The sequence below is a fragment of the Neoarius graeffei genome, chromosome 27 (assembly GCF_027579695.1).
Source record: "Neoarius graeffei isolate fNeoGra1 chromosome 27, fNeoGra1.pri, whole genome shotgun sequence".
Taxonomy (NCBI): domain Eukaryota; kingdom Metazoa; phylum Chordata; class Actinopteri; order Siluriformes; family Ariidae; genus Neoarius; species Neoarius graeffei.
The window spans coordinates 32,979,046-32,997,835 of NC_083595.1; the positions used below are offsets into that span (position 1 = coordinate 32,979,046).

The window sequence follows — 18,790 nt, forward strand, 5'->3', positions numbered from 1 at the left end:
AATGCCTATAAGAATTCAATAATAAGTCCAATAACTTGGATATCAGTGAGTTGTGATTTCCACTGCTGTAACTAATGTACTCCTTGATTCAGTTTTACAAATCCCTGGGAGTCCCTGGACCCCATTTTGACATAGATGCAACTAGATCTTGTATTATTTTGAAAAATATACACTACTAAATGTAAAAAATATTGCTTTTTTTCATGTGGTGGTTCAACAAAAAAGTCAATAGACAACATTCACACTTGAACATGACCCTACATGCATACAGCCTTATCACTAGTTAAACCAGTAATGCCATTTATATTCCATGACTCAACCACTCCTGTCTTTCATGTGTGCTAACTTTCTCCAACAGTTTTTCTTGCTTTGCCACTTTTATAAAGGATGTCCTCCACATGCACATATGCATAGACATGCAAGTGGTCTTGATCCTTCATGACTACACCTAATCGTATAGTGCCTATTTACATCAGCATTAAGCTCTTTTGAAGTCTAGAAATGACTCCATCTAACACCACAACTTAATTCTCATTTCATCTTCACACCCTTTGAGTCATTCTGCAGAATAAATATTTTGAGAGTAATTTTCGTGTGAGACACGTTATTATTCTATTGAGTAAAAAATACAAACAAAGGGAGTGGGTTGGAAAAAAAAGTTTTATTGCCGTATGTTTTGGTTTAAACTTGTAATGATTAATGATGGTACAAAATACAATATTGAATCCTGTTACCCAGTTTCTTTCATGCCTATTTGAAAGCATTAATCATTGGGGTTGACGTTAATTTTTAAGGATCAGAAATAAAACATTATCGGCTTTGGCTTGTGAAAAGGCTCTGGGCCTGAGGACATGATTAAACAAAAGAGCTTGCACATGTGCTGTTTTAATTTTTAAATAAAATCTTGTTCATTATTGGTTTTTGCTTTGAATTACTATACGCACTTGTTAAACTGGTATTCTTGTTGTCTGTCCTTTCAATTAAATTGCCAGGCTCAGGAGTGCAATTTGAATCAATTGTTTGTGAGAAAGAAAATTTGTCTCCTCTTGCTTTAGATTGATTGTAGGCCTCCCCATAGTTTCTGTTTTTTATTTGATTTTCATTATTTAATATGAAAATGTAAGGTGGTCTGTATGTAATTGGACTATTGATCCAGGCAACAGTCACATAACCATGGGATGAGATCTATAAGCACTGTGTGGATCATACACAGACACGAAAGATGAGCTTATTGACATCTGGCAAATCCAAGCATGCCTTTGTAATATATCAAGAACCTGAGATCTGAACGAATGGGCAGTGGATAAGAAGAAAATGCTCCTGAAACTGTAGGAGTTGAAACCAGCTGGATATGAGTGTTAAAAGATATATAAAGAATGCCCTCGATTAGGGAAAAAAGACTTGCCTGTGCATGTGAAGATACAAACAAGTTTGGCAAAACACAGTATTATACCATGATAACAGGCTTGCACTGATGCCCTTATGATTCATGATTGTGCTAAGGAAATTCCTATGTGTTCGATACTTTGCCTAAAGACAAAATGACAAGGAAGTCTATAAAAAAATTAAGATAATGTTTAGAAGAAGAAGAAGAAACCTTTATTTTGTCACATGTACACTCAAGCACAGTAAAATTCCTCTTCTGTGTTTAACCACCTGAAGCACTGAACACACAAGTGAGCAATGAGCACACACACATACCCAGAGCAGTGGGCAGCGATGCTACAGCACCTGGGGAGCAGTTAGGGGTTAGGTGCCTTGCTCAAGGGCACTTCAGCCATGAAGTCATGATACAGAGGAAGGGGAAAGTGCTGTTCATTCACTCAACTCCCCTCACATTTTTCCTGCTGGCCCCAGGAATCAAACTGGCGACCCTTTTCCACCCAAGGCTTGCTTCTTTAACCTTCAGGTCATGGCTGCCCCTGTGTATATATTTTAAGATATTATTAAGTGTTAAATGCTTTCTGTTTTTGTTTTTGTTTTTTTAGATAAAGATTTAAAGGCTAACTTGGATCCAGACCATGTCGGAATTTGTACAGCACCATCTTTTAAGTATTAGTATTGTTCCAGACACCTTTCAATATCACCTGACATCACCAGCTCATAACTTATAAAATCACACCATGTACAGTCAGTGAGTGTCATCACTATTGTCCATGACCTGATTTGTCACATCTGTATGTTTAAGAAATACAGTATTCTACTTTATATTATTCTCAATCCAGTTCTTAAAGTTGGCCACTCGTGTATAAGCAGTGTATAAGTGTGGATTACAGTTTTGCAGATTGTAGCCAAAGCTCACCAGGCCCAGTAGTTCCCAGCTAGACTCAGAAACACTTTCCTCTGCTCTCCTGTGCTGTGGTGCAGTAGGTACAAGTATGATTCCGCCTGATCTGGCAGGACACACTCTGCTGGAACTGATTGGGTGTTGCCTCCCACACAACATATTATCAGTAATGCTGTTGTGAAGCCCTTGTTTTGCAAACTGTCTTTCACACTGCAACACATCAGTTAGTTCAATCATTCCAGTCTGTGCCACTTGAGAGTGTATTTCATGCTTTCTTGCTGCAGACCAGCCAGTGATGTAGGCCTGGTTCGCAGTTAGCTCCCCTCCCTGAAGACGAGGCAAACACACAGGGGAAACAAACTCGCTGATCCTCGCCTTCTCCACCAGCTTCAGTATAGCTAGGTCTGAGTCAAACCCAATAGAACCATAGCTGGGATGAATCAGGATCTCTGAGACCTGTAGAGAAGAAGGCAGGAGATGTCAAGGCTCCAGATCATGAGGAAATCATACCATGTACAGTGGCATGGTGGCACGATGGTGTAAGTGGTTAGCACTGTTGCCTCACAGCAAGAAGGTTCTGGGTTCGAGCACAGCGACTGACAGGGACTTTTCTGTATGGAGTTTGCATGTTCTCCCCGTGTCTGTGTGAGGGTGCTCTGGTTTCCCTCACAGTTCAAAGACATGCAGTTAGGTTAACCTGGGACAGCCTTGGGCTGAAGTGATCAAGAGTGGCGGTACGCAGTGGCTTTGCTCTCCGATGAGGAACAAAATTTCATTGTACATTTATGCAGTGACAATAAAGGCATTCTATTTCTAAAAAACTATTAAAGCTGTTGAGGGTGAAACAAGTTGATATTGATTGTATTTAAAGAAGAAGATTTATTCAAAGGGATTCTAAAGTGTCAATTGCTGCTATAGCAACAACTTACAAAGAAAGGATTTGGTGGCCATTTCATCAAGCTCTCTTTTATCATCTTTGGTGAGACACTTCAATAGCAAGACCATCACATCAATCAAATCTAGGATGGCAATGCAGATCTTATCTCGGTTGCAATGTTAGTTGTTGCTATGGCAGCAAAAACAAAAGCAAATTTAAGGAAATAGCATCTCATCTCATCTCATTATCTCTAGCCGCTTTATCCTGTTCTACAGGGTCGCAGGCAAGCTGGAGCCTATCCCAGCTGACTACAGGCGAAAGGCGGGGTACACCCTGGACAAGTCGCCAGGTCATCACAGGGCTGGAAATAGCATTCAGCTGGGGGTTTTTTTGGATACTGGTGGAGAGTGCTGTCTATCAAGTTGGTAGAAAATCTCCCCAAAATGTTCAATGACATAATTTAATACACATCAAACCATCCAGTTTGTGCCCTTGTGCCCTGTAGATGGGTACTGACATCCTGAAAGAGACAACTCCAATGATGATAGTAATGATTTATCAGAGGATAAAGGTGAACAAATTGTACTGATTTGCAGTGATGATTCCCTCTAAGGGGCCAAGTGAACTCAAACAACGGCAGCAAAAACTGGACTGCATCTGTAGGGGTTAAGTGTTAGGTTCTGCACCATTCTCTTGGTGCACTCACACACTTAACTCAAATGACCTTCCTCCCTGTTTTTTACGTCTCTGTAGACCAGTGTGTGTGTTTTTTGCACTACTGAACTCTAAAACATGCATCTCCCTGTACATTTGCAACCCTATTATAATCTCTCTCTCTCTAATACACCACACACACAGTGGTGCTTGAAAGTTTGTGAACCCTTTAAAATTTTCGATATTTCTGCATAAATATGACCTAAAACATCATCAGATTTTCACACAAGTCCTAAAAGTAGATAAAGAGAACCCAGTTAAAAAATGAGATAAAAAATATTATCCTTGGTCATTTATTTATTGAGGAAAATTATCCAATATTACATATCTGTGAGTGGCAAAAGTATGTGAACCTCTAGCATTAGCAGTTAATTTGAAGGTGAAGTTAGAGTCAGGTGTTTTCAATGGGATGACAATCAGGTGTGAGTGGGCACCCTGTTTTATTTAAAGAACAGGGATCTCTCAAAGTCTGATCTTCACAACATGTTTGTGGAAGTGTATCATGGCATGAACAAAGGAGATTTCTGAGGACCTCAGAAAAAGCGCTGTTGATGCTCATCAGGCTGGAAAAGATTACAAAACGATCTCTAAAGAGTTTGGACTTCATCAATCCACAGTCAGACAGATTGTGTACAAATGGAGGAAATTCAAGACCATTGTTACCCTCACCAGGAGTGGTTGACCAACAAAGATCACTCCAAGAGCAAGGCGTGTAATAGTCAGCGAGGTCACAAAGGACCCAAGGGTAACTTTTAAGCAACTGAAGGCCTCTCTCACATTGGCTAATGTTAATGTTCATGAGTCCACCATCAGGAGAACACTGAACAACAATGGTGTGCATGGCAGGGTTGCAAGGAGAAAGCCACTGCTCTCCAAAAAGAAAATTGCTGCTCGTCTGCAGTTTGCTAAAGATCACGTGGACAAGCCAGAAGGCTATTGGAAAATGTTTTGTGGACGGATGAGACCAAAATAGAACTTTTTGGTTTAAACGAGAAGCATTATGTTTGGAGAAAGGAAAACCCTGCATTCCAGCATAAGAACCTTATCCCATCTGTGAAACATGGTGGTGGTAGTGTCATGGTTTGGGCCTGTTTTGCTGCATCTGGGCCGGGATGGCTTGCCATCATTGATAGAACAATGAATTCTGAATTATACCAGCGAATTCTAAAGGAAAATGTCAGGACATCTGTCCATGAACTGAATCTCAAGAGAAGGTGGATCATGCAGCAAGACAACAACCCTAAGCACACAAGTTGTTCTACCAAAGAATGGTTCAAGAAGAATAAAGTTAATGTTTTGGAATGGCCAAGTCAAAGTCCTGACCTTAATCCAATCGAAATGTTGTGGAAGGACCTGAAGCGAGCAGTTCATATGAGGAAACCCAACAACATCCCAGAGTTGAAGCTGTTCTGTACAGAGGAATGGGCTAAAATTCCTCCAAGCCGGTGTGCAGGACTGATCAACAGTTACCGGAAATGTTTAGTTGTGGTTATTGCTGCACAAGGGGGTCACACCAGATACTGAAATCAAAGGTTCACATACTTTTGCCACTCACAGATATGTAATACTGGATCATTTGCCTCAATAAATAAATGACCGAGTATAATATTTTTGTCTCATTTGTTTAACTGGGTTCTCTTTATCTACTTTTAGGACTTGTGTGAAAATCTGATGATGTTTTAGGTCATATTTATGCAGAAATATTGAAAATTTTAAAGGGTTCACAAACTTTCAAACACCACTGTGTGTATATATATGTGTGGCAGCGGGGGCATGATCAAGCACCGGTCTGTGACCGGAGGGCGGAGTCAGGGAAGGTAAGTGGCAGAATCACTACACCTGATGTCAATTAACCTGTGTTTGTGTGTCTTCCCAGTGACCGCGCCCTATATAAGAAGAGAGAGAGCAGAGGAAGAGAGCTCTCTCCCCAACCAGACGACTTGTGTGTGTGCGTGCGTGTGTGGCTGGTAGAGTTAAATTGCACTGAAAAGTGAAAATAAAAGAGTTTTGTGAACTCAGTTCTGGCCTGCCGTCCTTCTGTGCTCCACCCACCCATACGAAGTGCTACAGTGGTGCTGAAACCCGGGACGGAGCACAGAGAAGAACAGCCCCATGGAGTCCTCCCCCTTCGCGGACCTGATCCACACCCTCGCCACGGCCCAGCAGAGCCAGCACCAGGTGCTAATCGCCCTCCAGAAGGAGCAGGAGCAAAGGTTCGAGGCCCTGGTGCTGGCGCTGCAGGAAGATCGACAGGCATTCCAGTACCTCCTCGCGTCGGCGGGGTCCACCACGTCCACCGCCGCGAGCCCTTCCCACCTCACCCTAACGAAGATGGGCCCGCATGACGACCCCGAGGCCTTCCTCATGCTCTTTGAGCAGGCAGCAGAGGCCTCGGGCTGGCCAGTGGAACAGCGCGCGGCGCGCCTCCTCCCCCTGCTAACGGGTGAGGCGCAGCTGGCCGCGCTACAGCTCCCCGCAGACAGCCGGCTGGTCTACGCGAACCTCCGCCGGGCCGTCCTCCAGCGTGTGGGGCACACCCCTGAACAACACCGACAGCGCTTCCGCGCTCTGCGCCTGGAGGAAGTTGGCTGGCCATTCACGTGTGGCCAGCAACTCCGGGACGCCTGCTAGTGGTGGCTGAGGGCTGACAACCGTGACACCAAGGGAATCGTTGATCAGGTGGTACTGGAACAGTTCATCACCCGACTACTCAAAGGGATCGCGGAGTGGGTCCAGTGCCATTGCCCAGCGTTGCTGGATCAGGCCATCGAGCTGGCGGAGGACCATTTGGCAGCTGTTCTGACGGCAGGACAGCAGATCTCCTCTTCTCCCCTCTCCTCTCTCTCTCTCTCTCCCCCTCCCGTTCTGTGTCTTGTCCTCGCCCCGTTCCCCCACCGCGGAGGCGGGGGCCGGCTCCACCCCAGCCGGCCCGCCGCACCTGCGGTGCCCTCCTGTTTCCCACTTCTGTGTCTGTCTCTTCCCCCCCTCAGGTGAGTGAGCCCCAGAGTGCCGGTGCAGAGAGAAAGCCTGGGCCGGTTTGCTGGCGCTGCGGGGAGCTGGGCCACCTCCAGCAGCAGTGCTCAGCAATGGAGGTGGGCACGGTGGTTCAGATCCCCGATGCGCCAGGAGCTGCCCGTCTCTCGGGGAATCCCTTGCGGATTTCCCGTTAGAACAGTCGCGAGATGAGACTCTGCGGCATGCGTTTGACCAAGTGAGAGTAATCGATGGTCAAACGCTCCAGCCAAACGCCACTCCATCCTTCCCCTATTTCTCCATTATGATTGATAGATTATACTGAGTGACGCTGGACACTCAGACTAAGGAGCCGATTACACAGCTTTTGATTCCAAAGAGCCGCTGGGAATTAGTATTCCAGGCGGCTCACTTTAATCCCATGGCTGGACACTTGGGGCAGGATAAGACACTAGCCCGAATAATGGCCCGGTTCTATTGGTCAGGGATTCGCGGTGATGTCCGTAGGTGGTGTACGGCATGCTGCGAATGCCAATTAGTAAATCCAGTGGACATTCCAAAAGCGCCTTTGCACCCTCTCCCATTAATCGAGACCCCGTTCGAAAGAATTGGTATGGATCTCGTCGGGCCATTAGATTGGTCAACACGAGGGTACCGCTTTATTTTAGTTCTAGTGGACTATGCAACGCGATACCCGGAAGCAGTGCCTCTTCACAATATCTCAACACGCAGTATTGCGGAGGCGCTCTTCTGCGTCATCTCCCGAGTCGAAAGCCCAAAGAGATTCTGACTGATCAAGGCACCTCATTTATGTCATGCACACTGAGCGAACTGTATGGGTTATTGGGAATTAAACCGATCCACACCAGCATTTATCACCCACAAACAGACGGTTTAGTCGAACGGTTCAATCGCACACTCAAGAATATAATTAAAAAATTTGTTCGCGAGGACGCACGTAATTGGGATAAATGGCTTGAACCCTTGTTATTTGCAGTGCGAGAGGTCCCACAAGCCTCCACGGGTTCTCCCTGTTCTAATTATTATATGGGCGTAAGCCGCACGGTATCCTAGATGTACTACGAGAAAATTGGGAGGAGGGACCTTCCCCGAGCAAAAATGAAATTCAATACATTATTGACCTGCGCGCAAAATTCCACACACTCACACACCTAACCCAGGAGAATTTGCGGCAGGCCCAAGAACGGCAAACCCGCCTGTACGACAGGGGTACGCGCCTTAGGGAGTTCGCACCAGGAGATAAAATACTCGTACTGTTGCCCACATCGAGCTCCAAATTGATCGCCAAGTGGCAAGGACCCTTTGAGGTCACATGGCGAGTCGGGGACGTCAACTATGAGGTGAGGCAAACGGACAGGGGTGGGGCGCTACCGATTTACCACCTCAATCTGCTCAAACTCTGGAATGAGGAGGTCCCCATGGTGTTGGTGTCGGTGGTTCCGGAGAAGGTGGAGCTGGGGCCGGAGGTTCAAAAGGGAACATTGACATCGCATACCTCTCCGGTCCCCTGTGGAGACCACCTCTCCCCGACCCAACTCGCGGAGGTTGCCCAGTCGCAGACCAAATTTTCGGACGTGTTCTCGCCCCTGCCCGGCCGCACCGACCTCATAGAACACCACATTGAGACGCCCCTGGGGGTGGTAGTGCGCAGCCGCCCTTACAGGCTACCCGAACACAAGAAAAAAGTGGTTTGAGAAGAACTCGAGGCCATGCTTGAAATGCACATCGTCGAGGAGTCCCACAGTGACTTGAGCAGCCCGGTGGTCTTGGTGCCCAAGGCCGACGGGTCGGTCCGGTTCTGTGTAGACTATAGAAAAGTCAACGCGGTGTCTAAATTCGATGCGTACCCAATGCCTCGTATTGATGAGTTGCTGGATCGACTAGGCATGGCTCGCTTTTACTCGACACTGGATTTGACAAAGGGTTATTGGCAGATCCCCTTGACTCCACTATCCCGAGAAAAAACAGCCTTTTCCACACCATTTGGCTTACACCAATTTGTTACACTTCCTTTTGGGCTGTTTGGGGTGCCCGCTACGTTCCAGCGGCTTATGGACAGGGTCCTCCGCCCCCACGCCACCTACGCGGTCGCATACTTGGATAACATAATAATCTATAGTAATGACTGGCCGCGGCATCTGCAACACCTGAGGGCCGTCCTTAGGTCGCTGAGGTGAGCGGGTCTCATGGCCAACCCGAAAAAGTGTGCGATTGGGCGGGTGGAAGTACGGTATCTGGGCTTCCACTTGGGCAATGGGCAGGTGCGTCCCCAAATTAACAAGACATCAGCGATTGCGGCCTGCCCGAGGCCCAAGACCAAAAAGGGGGTGAGACAGTTCCTGGGACTGGCTGGCTACTATCGTAGGTTTATACCAAATTATTCAGACGTCACCAGCCTGCTGACTGATCTCACTAAAAAGGGGGCACCAGATCAGGTCCAGTGGACGGAGCAATGCCAGCGGGCTTTCTCTGAGGTGAAAGCTGCACTGTGTGGGGGGCCACTGTTACACTCCCCTGACTTTTCTCTCCCCTTTATGTTACAGACGGATGCGTCGGACAGAGGGCTGGGGGCTGTTTTGTCCCAGGAGGTGGAGGGGGAGGACCGTCCAGTGCTGTATATCAGCAGGAAGCTGTCGGTGCATGAGGGGCACTACAGCACTATCGAGAAAGAGTGCCTTGCCATCAAGTAGGCAGTCCTCGCCCTCCGCTACTACCTGCTGGGACGCCCTTTCACCCTCTGTTCGGACCACGCGCCCCTCCAGTGGCTCCACTGCATGAAGGATGCCAACGCGTGGATCACCCGTTGGTATCTGGCACTCCAGCCCTTTAACTTCAAGGTGATCCACAGGCCGGGGGCGCAGATGGTTGTGGCGGACTTCCTCTCCCCTCAGGGGGGGGGGAGTCGGCTGCAGGCCGGATGGCTGCCCGGCCTGAGTCGGGCGGTGGGGGTATGTGGCAGCGGGGGCGTGGTCAAGCGCTGGTCTGTGACCAGAGGGCGGAGTCAGGGAAGGTAAGTGGCAGAATCACTGCACCTGATGTCAATTAACTTGTGTTTGTGTGTTTTCCCAGTGACCGCGCCCTATATAAGGAGAGAGAGCAGAGGAAGAAAGCTCTCTCCCCAAGCAGATGACTTGTGTGTGTGCGTGTGTGTGGCTGGTAGAGCTAAATTGCACTGAAAAGTGAAAATAAGAGTTTTGTGAACTCAGTTCTGGCCTGCTGTCCTTCTGTGCTCCACCCACCCATACGAAGTGCTACAATGTGTGTGTGTATATGTGTGTATATATATAAAATATATTTTATATAATGGGAAATATGGGTGTAACAGTTCTAACGAAGGGGTGGAGCACAGAGGACGGCAGGACAGAGATGAGGTTTGTAAATATGGCTTTTATTGCTACACTTTTCAGTGAACAACTTCCAACTCAGACACACCCACACACAACCGGCGTCTGGTCTGGAGATGAGCTACCTCCGCTCTCACGCTCCCTCCTCATATAGGGCGCGGTCACTGGGAAGACACACAAACACAGGTTAATTGCTCTCAGGTGAAGTGATTCTGCCACTTTCCTTCCCTGACTCCGCCCTCCTGTCACAGACCGGCGCTTGACCACGCCCCCGCTGCCACATACCCCCACCGCCCGACTCAGGCCGGGCGCCCGTCCGGCCTGCAGCCGACTCCCCCCCCCTTGATGGGAGAGGAAGTCCGCCACGACCATCTGCGCCCCCGGCCTGTGGACCACCTTGAAGTTGAAGGGTTGGAGTGCCAGATACCAACGGGTGATCCGCGCGTTGGCATCCTTCATGCGGTGGAGCCACTGGAGGGGCGCATGGTCCAAACAGAGGGTGAAAGGGCGCCCCAGCAGGTAGTAACGGAGGGCGAGGACCGCCCACTTGATTGCCAGGCACTCCTTCTCAATCGTGCTGTAGCGCCCCTCACGCACTGACATCTTCCGGCTGATGTAAAGGACCGGGCGGTCCTCCCCCTCCACCTGCTTGGACAAAATGGCCCCCAGCCCTCTGTCCGACACATCCGTCTGTAACATAAAAGGGAGAGAGAAGTCAGTGGAGTGTAAAAGTGGCCCCCCACACAGTGCAGCCTTTACCTCAGAGAAAGCCCGCTGGCACTGCTCCGTCCACTGGACCGGATCTGGCGCTCCCTTTTTAGTGAGGTCAGTCAGCGGGCTGGTGACGTCCGAATAATTAGGTATAAACCTACGATAATAGCCAGCCAGCCCCAGGAACTGTCTCACCCCCTTTTTGGTCTTGGGCCTCGGGCAGGCCGCAATCGCTGTGGTCTTATTAATTTGGGGACGCACCTGCCCGTTGCCCAAGTGGAAGCCCAGATACCATACTTCCACCCGCCCAATCGCACACTTCTTTGGGTTGGCTGTGAGACCCGCCCGCCTCAGCGACCTAAGGACGGCCCTTAGGTGTTCCAAGTGCCTCGGCCAGTCATTACTATATATGATGATGTCATCCAGATAGGCGGCCGCATAGGTGGCGTGGGGGCGGAGGACCCGATCCATCAGCCGCTGAAACGTAGCGGGCGCCCCAAACAGCCCAAACGGAAGTGTGACGAATTGGTGTAACCCAAACGGTGTGGAAAAGGTCGTTTTTTCTCGGGATAGTGGAGTCAAGGGGATCTGCCAATATCCCTTCGTCAAATCCAGTGTCGAATAAAAGCGAGCCGTGCCTAGTTGATCGAGCAGCTCATCAATACGAGGCATTGGGTAAGCGTCAAATTTAGACACCGCGTTGACTTTCCTATAGTCCACACAAAACCTGACCGACCCGTCGGCCTTGGGTACCAAGACCACCGGGCTGCTCCAGTCACTGTGGGACTCCTCGATGATGCCCATTTCGAGCATGGTCTGAAGTTCTTCCCGAACCACCTTTTTTTTGTGTTTGGGTAGCCTGTAAGGGCGGCTACGCACTACCACCCCCGGGGGCGTCTCGATGTGGTGCTCTATGAGGTTAGTGCAACCGGGCAGGGGCGAGAACACATCCGAAAACTCGGCCTGCAACTGGGCGACCTCCGTGAGTTGGGTCGGGGAGAGGTGGTCTCTACAGGGGACCGGAGAGGTACGTGATGCCAATGTTCCCTTTTGAACCTCCGGCCCCAGCTCCACCTTCTCCGGAACCACCGACACCAACGCCACGGGGACCTCCTCGTTCCAGAGTTTAAGCAGATTGAGGTGGTAAATCTGTAGCGCCCCACCCCTGTCCGTTCGCCTCACCTCATAGTCGACGTCCCCGACTCGCCGTGTGACCTCAAAGGGTCCTTGCCACTTGGCGATCAATTTGGAGCTCGACGTGGGCAACAGTACGAGTACCTTATCTCCCGGTGTGAACTCTCTAAGGCGCGTACCCTTGTTGTACAGGCGGGCTTGCCGTTCCTGGGCCTGCCGCAAATTCTCCTGAGTTAGGTGGGTGAGCGTGTGGAGTTTTGCGCACAGGTCCATAATGTACTGAATTTCGTTCTTACTTTGTGAAGGTCCCTCCTCCCAATTTTCCCGCAGCACGTCCAGGATGCCGCGCGGCTTACGCCCATATAATAATTCGAACGGGGAGAACCCCGTGGAGGCTTGGGGGACCTCTCGCACTGAGAACAGCAAGGGTTCGAGCCACTTATCCCAGTTACGTGCGTCCTCACTTACGAATTTCTTAATAATATTTTTGAGGGTGCGGTTGAATCGTTCCACTAAACCGTCCGTTTGTGGGTGATACACGCTGGTGCGGATCAGCTTAATCCCCAATAACCCATACAGTTCGCGCAGTGTTCGTGACATAAACGTAGTGCCTTGATCAGTCAGAATCTCTTTCGGGATTCCAACTCGGGAGATGACGCGGAAGAGTGCCTCTGCAATACTGCGTGCTGAGATATTGCGCAGAGGCACTGCTTCCGGGTATCGCGTGGCATAGTCCACCAGAACTAATATAAAGCAGTACCCTCGTGCTGACCGATCTAATGGCCCGACGAGATCCATCCCAATTCTCTCAAATGGGGTCTCGATTAACGGTAGAGGGCGCAAAGGCGCTTTTGGAATGGCCGCTGGATTCACTAACTGGCATTCACGGCATGCCGTACACCACCTACGGACATCGCCGCGAATCCCCGGCCAATAGAATTGGGCCATTATTCGGGCTAGTGTTTTATCCTGCCCCAAGTGTCCAGCCATGGGATTAAAGTGAGCCGCCTGGAATACCAATTCCCGGCGGCTCTTCGGAATTAAAAGCTGCGTGACGCGCTCTTTAGTTTGAGTGTCCTGCGTCACTCGGTATAATCTATCTTTCATAATCGCGAAGTAGGGGAAGGACGGGGTGGCGTTCGGCTGGAGCGTTTGACCATCGATTACTCTTACTTGGTCAAACGCATGCCGCAGAGTCTCGTCTCGCGACTGCTCTAAGGGGAAATCCGCGAGGGATTCCCCAATAGAGAGAGGAGGAGCCGGCGGCTCCTCACTCTGACGCGGAGATGACGTAGACGGCTCTGTGACAGCTGCTCCCGCCAAAGCGACACCGGGACCTCCCCCTGTCAATTGGCAGGACCCACTCTCGACTAGGCGTGTCATTAAACCCCGAAATCCCGGCCAATCAGTCCCCAAAATTAGAGAGTGGGTAAGGCGAGGATTAACCGCTGCCTTCACTATAAATTTTTCCCCTCTGAAAATAATGTGGACCGACACCAAAGGGTAGCTGTGAACATCCCCGTGCACACATAACACCTTCACCCCTTGTGCTCCCCCCAATGCCTCGTTTTGAACCAGGCTTTGGCGAATTGAGGTCTGATTACAGCCAGAATCCACCAATGCCTGATATGTAGCCCCTTGGATACTCACCGGTATGCGATACGCTCCGGCCCGATCGAGGGCGGCCTCTGGCGCATCGGGGATCCGAACCACCGCGCCCACTTCCATTGCTGTGCACTGCTGTTGAAGGTGGCCCAGCTCCCTGCAGCGCCAGCAAACCGGCCCGGGCTTTCCCTCTGCACCGGTGATCTGGGGCTCACTCACCTGAGGTGGGGGAGAGACAGACACAGAAGGGAGAAACGGGAGGGCACCGCAGGTGCGGCGGGCTGGCTGGGGGGGTGCCGGCCCCCGCCTCCACGGAGGGGGAATGGGGCGAGGACGGGACACAGGAGGAGGGAGAGAGAGAGAGAGAGAGAGAAGAGGAGAGAAGAGAAGATGCCATCTGCTGTCCTGCCGCCGGGACAGCCGCCAAATGGTCCTCCGCCAGCTCGACTGCTCGATCCAGCGACGCCGGGCGGTGGCACCGGACCCACTCCGCAGTTCCTGCTGGCAAGCGAGCGACGAACTGTTCCAGCGCCACCTGGACGAGGATTCCTTCGGTGTCGCAGTTGTTGGCCCTCAGCCACCGCCAGCAGGCGTCCCGGAGCTGCTGGCCAAACGCGAACGGCCGGCCGACTTCCTCCAAGCGCAGCGAGCGGAAACGTGGCGCTGCTGTTCTGGAGTGCGCCCCACGCGCTGGAGGATGGCCCGGTGGAGGTCCGCGTAGGCCAGCCGGCGGTTGGCGGGGAGCTGTAGCACGGCCAGCTGTGCTTCTCCCGTGAGCAGGGGGAGGAGGCGCGCCGCGCGCTGCTCCATCAGCCACCCCGAGGCTTCGGCGACCTGCTCAAAGAGCGTGATGAACGCCTCGGGGTCATCCTGCGGGCCCATCTTGGTGACGGTGAGGGTAGATGGGCCCGCGGTAGGAGCGCTGGTGGGCCCCACCGACGCGAGGAGGTGCCGGAACGCCTGGCGATCTTCTTGTTGGGCCAACACCAGGGCCTCGAACCGCTCTTCTTGCTCCTTTCAGAGGGTGAGTAGCGCCTGGTGCTGGCTTTGCTGGGCTGTGGCGAGGGCGTGGATCAGTTCAGCGAACGGGGAGGACTCCATGGGGCTGAGAGGCTGCTGTGCTCCAGGTCCCGGGTTTCGGCACCACTGTAACAGTTCTAACGAAGGGGTGGAGCACAGAGGACGGCAGGACAGAGATGAGGTTTGTAAATATGGCTTTTATTGCTACACTTTTCAGTGAACAACTTCCAACTCAGATACACACCCACACACAACCGTCGTCTGGTCTGGAGATGAGCTACCTCCGCTCTCACTCTCCCTCCTCATATAGGGCGCGGTCACTGGGAAGACACACAAACACAGGTTAATTGCTCTCAGGTGAAGTGATTCTGCCACTTACCTTCCCTGACTCCGCCCTCCTGTCACAGACCGGCGCTTGACCACGCCCCCGCTGCCACAATGGGAAATACACCACTCGTATTTTTCATACGAGCTACATCTGGGACATAGAGAACCAAAACCGTGACATGAATCTTTATATATCACTCATGAGGAAATCGATGAGTTGCTTTGATAAATCTGGGTACTTTTTGTTTGTGAATGTGTCATATATAATAAAAAGAAAACCACACGTTGGCTTAAAGATATTAAATTTATCTTATGTATATATGTAATACGTATCTCATGGCATTTTCAATTAACTTTGACAGTTTACTGCGGGCGCTGGAGGCTGAACAAAGAAGTGGTTCTGCAAATGCGCAGCATTCTCATTCAATATTCGCATCAGCTCCGACGTATGACATCATTTTTTCTTGACAACCATGCAATATCATAAACCATATTCAACGCTCATTCTCCACTGGGTAGAATGATGTAATACACGTAGAGTAAGCGATATGCTAACAATATTGCATGCTAGAAGGGAATAGAATACATGTTTTTATTCCATGGAAAAGTGTCCTGTATGTATAATAATTCCCAATATTTCACTCTGATGACGTCACTCCCAGTGTTTTTCCACTGACTGGATGTGTGTTGTCAAAATGGCAAACCGGTTCAAAATTAAAACTCTTTTCATTGATTAGCTTGCTTTTTTTGTGTGTGTGGATGTGTCCATATAATGCAAAGAACATTGCACAGTGGAGTGAAGATATGAAGTTTATCTTTTCATATTGAAAATATTTTCACTTGCTTGCTTCGGTCAATCATGAAATATACATTCACTACTTGAAGATAAACCTCATATCTTCATGCAACCATGGAACGTGTGTGTGTGTGTGTGTGTTTTCACATCGTGTTCACAGCCCGATCACGTCCTGGATCGACATTCTCAGTCACCTGAAGTTCAATCTTCAGGCTTTCCTTACATAGCACTCTAATGCATGAGCATCACAATCACTGAATGTGTGCTCTTAACCACAATTTCCAAACCCATTTACTGAATTGCAGATGTCACTTGAGTCACTGTTGCAATTGATTGAAGCTCCTGCCATCTGTGTCCCAATAAATAGCCCTCTTTCAAAGCCATACAACTTTTCTCTTGCCATCTTGATCCAAGATTGAGGTTAACTAGTCCTTTTAATCATGCCACAGAGCACGCTAAACTGCTAATTGCATAATTATATCATGCAGTACACCTGTCTAGAAGTATCTGCCCTTGTTTCTGTACTCATCTATTCTTTTGATTCAACACCTATGCATGTATATATATTATGTGTATATATGTTGCTCGAAGAAATCCATCCATTATCCATAACCACTTATCCTGTGCAGGATAAGCTGGAGCCTATCCCAGCTGACTATGGGCAAGAGGCGGGGTGCACCCTGGACAAGTCGCCTGGTCATCACAGGGCGGACACATAGAGACAAACAACCATTCACACTCATGGTCAATTTGGCACCACCAATTAACCTAACCTGCATGTCTTTGGACTGTGGGGGAAACCGGAGCACCCGGAGGAAACCCACACAGACATGGGGAGAACATGCAAACTCCACACAGAAAGGCCCCCATCAACCACTGGGCTCAAACCCAGAACCTTGCTGTGAGGCGACAATGCTAACCACTCCACCACCTTGCTCAAAGAAATCCTCAACTATATACATAAATACATATAAAGTTGCAGATTTCTTTGAGCAACCCTGGGAAGAAGATATTATAATGGATGTCAATGAAGATTAAATGGCGACAATGAAGATTAAATTTGAGGATGACTTTTCACCAGAAAAGACCGATTTCGAGTTCATCATGGAAAGTGCTAAGCTGCTGGTGTCAATGATGTCGACCAAGTCAAGTGAGAAAAAACTTCAAAAATAAGTCATGTTTTTATGTCTTATGAGCAGATACTATTATCTTTCTGCACTGTGTTGTAGAAGCTGTATATATATATATATATATATATATATATATATATATATATATATATATAAAACATTCAAAATGTGTGAGCAAGCTCTGTATAGTTCAGTTTCAAGGATCTGCGTTTTCCACTTGTGAGTTTATGCTATGTATTTGAATAGGTATTCCTTTGTATTCGATTTTGATAGTTATGAAATGACCTAGGTAATACACTAAGGCCTTTCGATCCTGTAGTATACAGTAGGGTCCAGAAGTCTAAAAGCACAAGTGAAAATGCTTCTATTTTGCATTCTTTCTAATTTAATACAACAATTTTCATATTAATTTGAATATTTTTTGAATAATTGAATATTTTTGGTATTTGGCACATACTGTTTTTGCTTTAATGAGAGTGTGCATTCAAGCTGGCGTGGACTTCACAAGTTTGTGCAAAACCTTATAATCCATTTTAGATCAAATCAGTTGTACTCATCTGAGTATATGCTTCAATGGAACAGATTAGACACAAGGAAAATCTGACCTGTTTGTAATTAACATTTTCAATATAATACATTTGCATACATTTACATTGGGACCTAGAAATAGTGCAGAAAGTTGAATATTAAATATTGAAGACATTGAACATGTACATTCTTTGTTTGAAAATTTTCAAAATTCTAAAACCTTCTGTTTATTCCAAAGAGAAAAAAAAATCCCAGATTTTCAATGTGGTCTCAGACTTTTGAACCCCACTGTATGACGTCCTGATGTTCCTGGATGAGATTAGATCAAAGTGTTGGTGTGTGAGCTTCTACCTTCATGTGCTGAAGTCTCTTATTCTTTCCCAGCACTACTTTTAGATCAGCCATGTTGTTAGGCAGTGACTGACCAGGCTCAGTTACACAGTGTGCTGGCACCAGGACAGCATGCTGGCTCACCAAAGCACCACTGCACACCAGATGCCACTTGTCCTCCATGCCCTTCTCCTGCCAGTAGTCATCGTCATCTTTGGAAAACATGTCCCTTTGTCTGTTGGTTCTCCCTGTAATGGGGCTGGTGTGGTCAGGGAGACGGTGATATATGGCTGCATGCCATGGCCAGTGAGTTTGCGCCAGGTTCTGGGGTTTGGATGAGAGCTTACCACAGACTGCAAAGGAGAACAAGAATTCTAATTTCCATTCCAATGAAAATGAAAGGTCAGAGTCGACTACCAACTAACAATTTCAATGATTGATCGAAATGACTACATAATGTTTTAAGGACTGTGCTATTTAGGCTAATACTAAGCATAGGTCGATAAGAGATTTAAACAATTACTGTACTTTGCTACAGGGGTGTAGGTGGCACAGTGGTTCGGATTGTGGCCTTGCAGCAAGAAGGTTCTGGGCTCGAGCCCAGCAGCCAACTGGGGCCTTTCTGTGTGGAGTTTACAAGTCCCCTTCTGGGTGTTCTGGTTTCCTCTTACAGTCCAAATACATTCAGATTAGGTCAGTTGGCTACTCTAGATTGCCCAGAGGTATGTATGTGCACCTGCCACCAGATGGGGTCTCCTTGGTGTGCTATAATCGCCCGAGAGAATTCATGGAAGCTAGTTAATGGCTTCCTGGATTGCTGACCCTCAGCTATAAGGATGGCAGATGACAGACAGACAGCTATAGGGGTGTAAGTCAATGTCACTACCTGTATTGTAATTAGATATGCATGAATTTATATATCCATGTACAGTAACTTATTGTTGGGATCTCATTTCTGAGCCACACCTCTAATCTCAACCATATGCCATATAA

General features: G+C 48.6%; 1 protein-coding gene across 3 annotated transcripts in view; it reads right to left on the reverse strand.

Moving 5' to 3' along the window:
• Positions 1–642: 642 nt before the first annotated feature.
• pamr1a (peptidase domain containing associated with muscle regeneration 1a) overlaps positions 643–18,790 on the reverse strand; it is a 43,129-nt gene continuing 24,981 nt past the window's right edge. For all 3 annotated transcript variants that reach the window (XM_060911340.1, XM_060911341.1, XM_060911339.1), the window contains exons 11-12: positions 17,819–18,150; positions 643–2,743 (exon numbers count right to left, since the gene is read on the reverse strand). In XM_060911340.1, the coding sequence (XP_060767323.1) occupies positions 2,201–2,743; positions 17,819–18,150 (875 nt within the window). In that variant the 3' untranslated portion in view covers positions 643–2,200. The remainder of the gene's footprint in view (positions 2,744–17,818; positions 18,151–18,790) is intronic.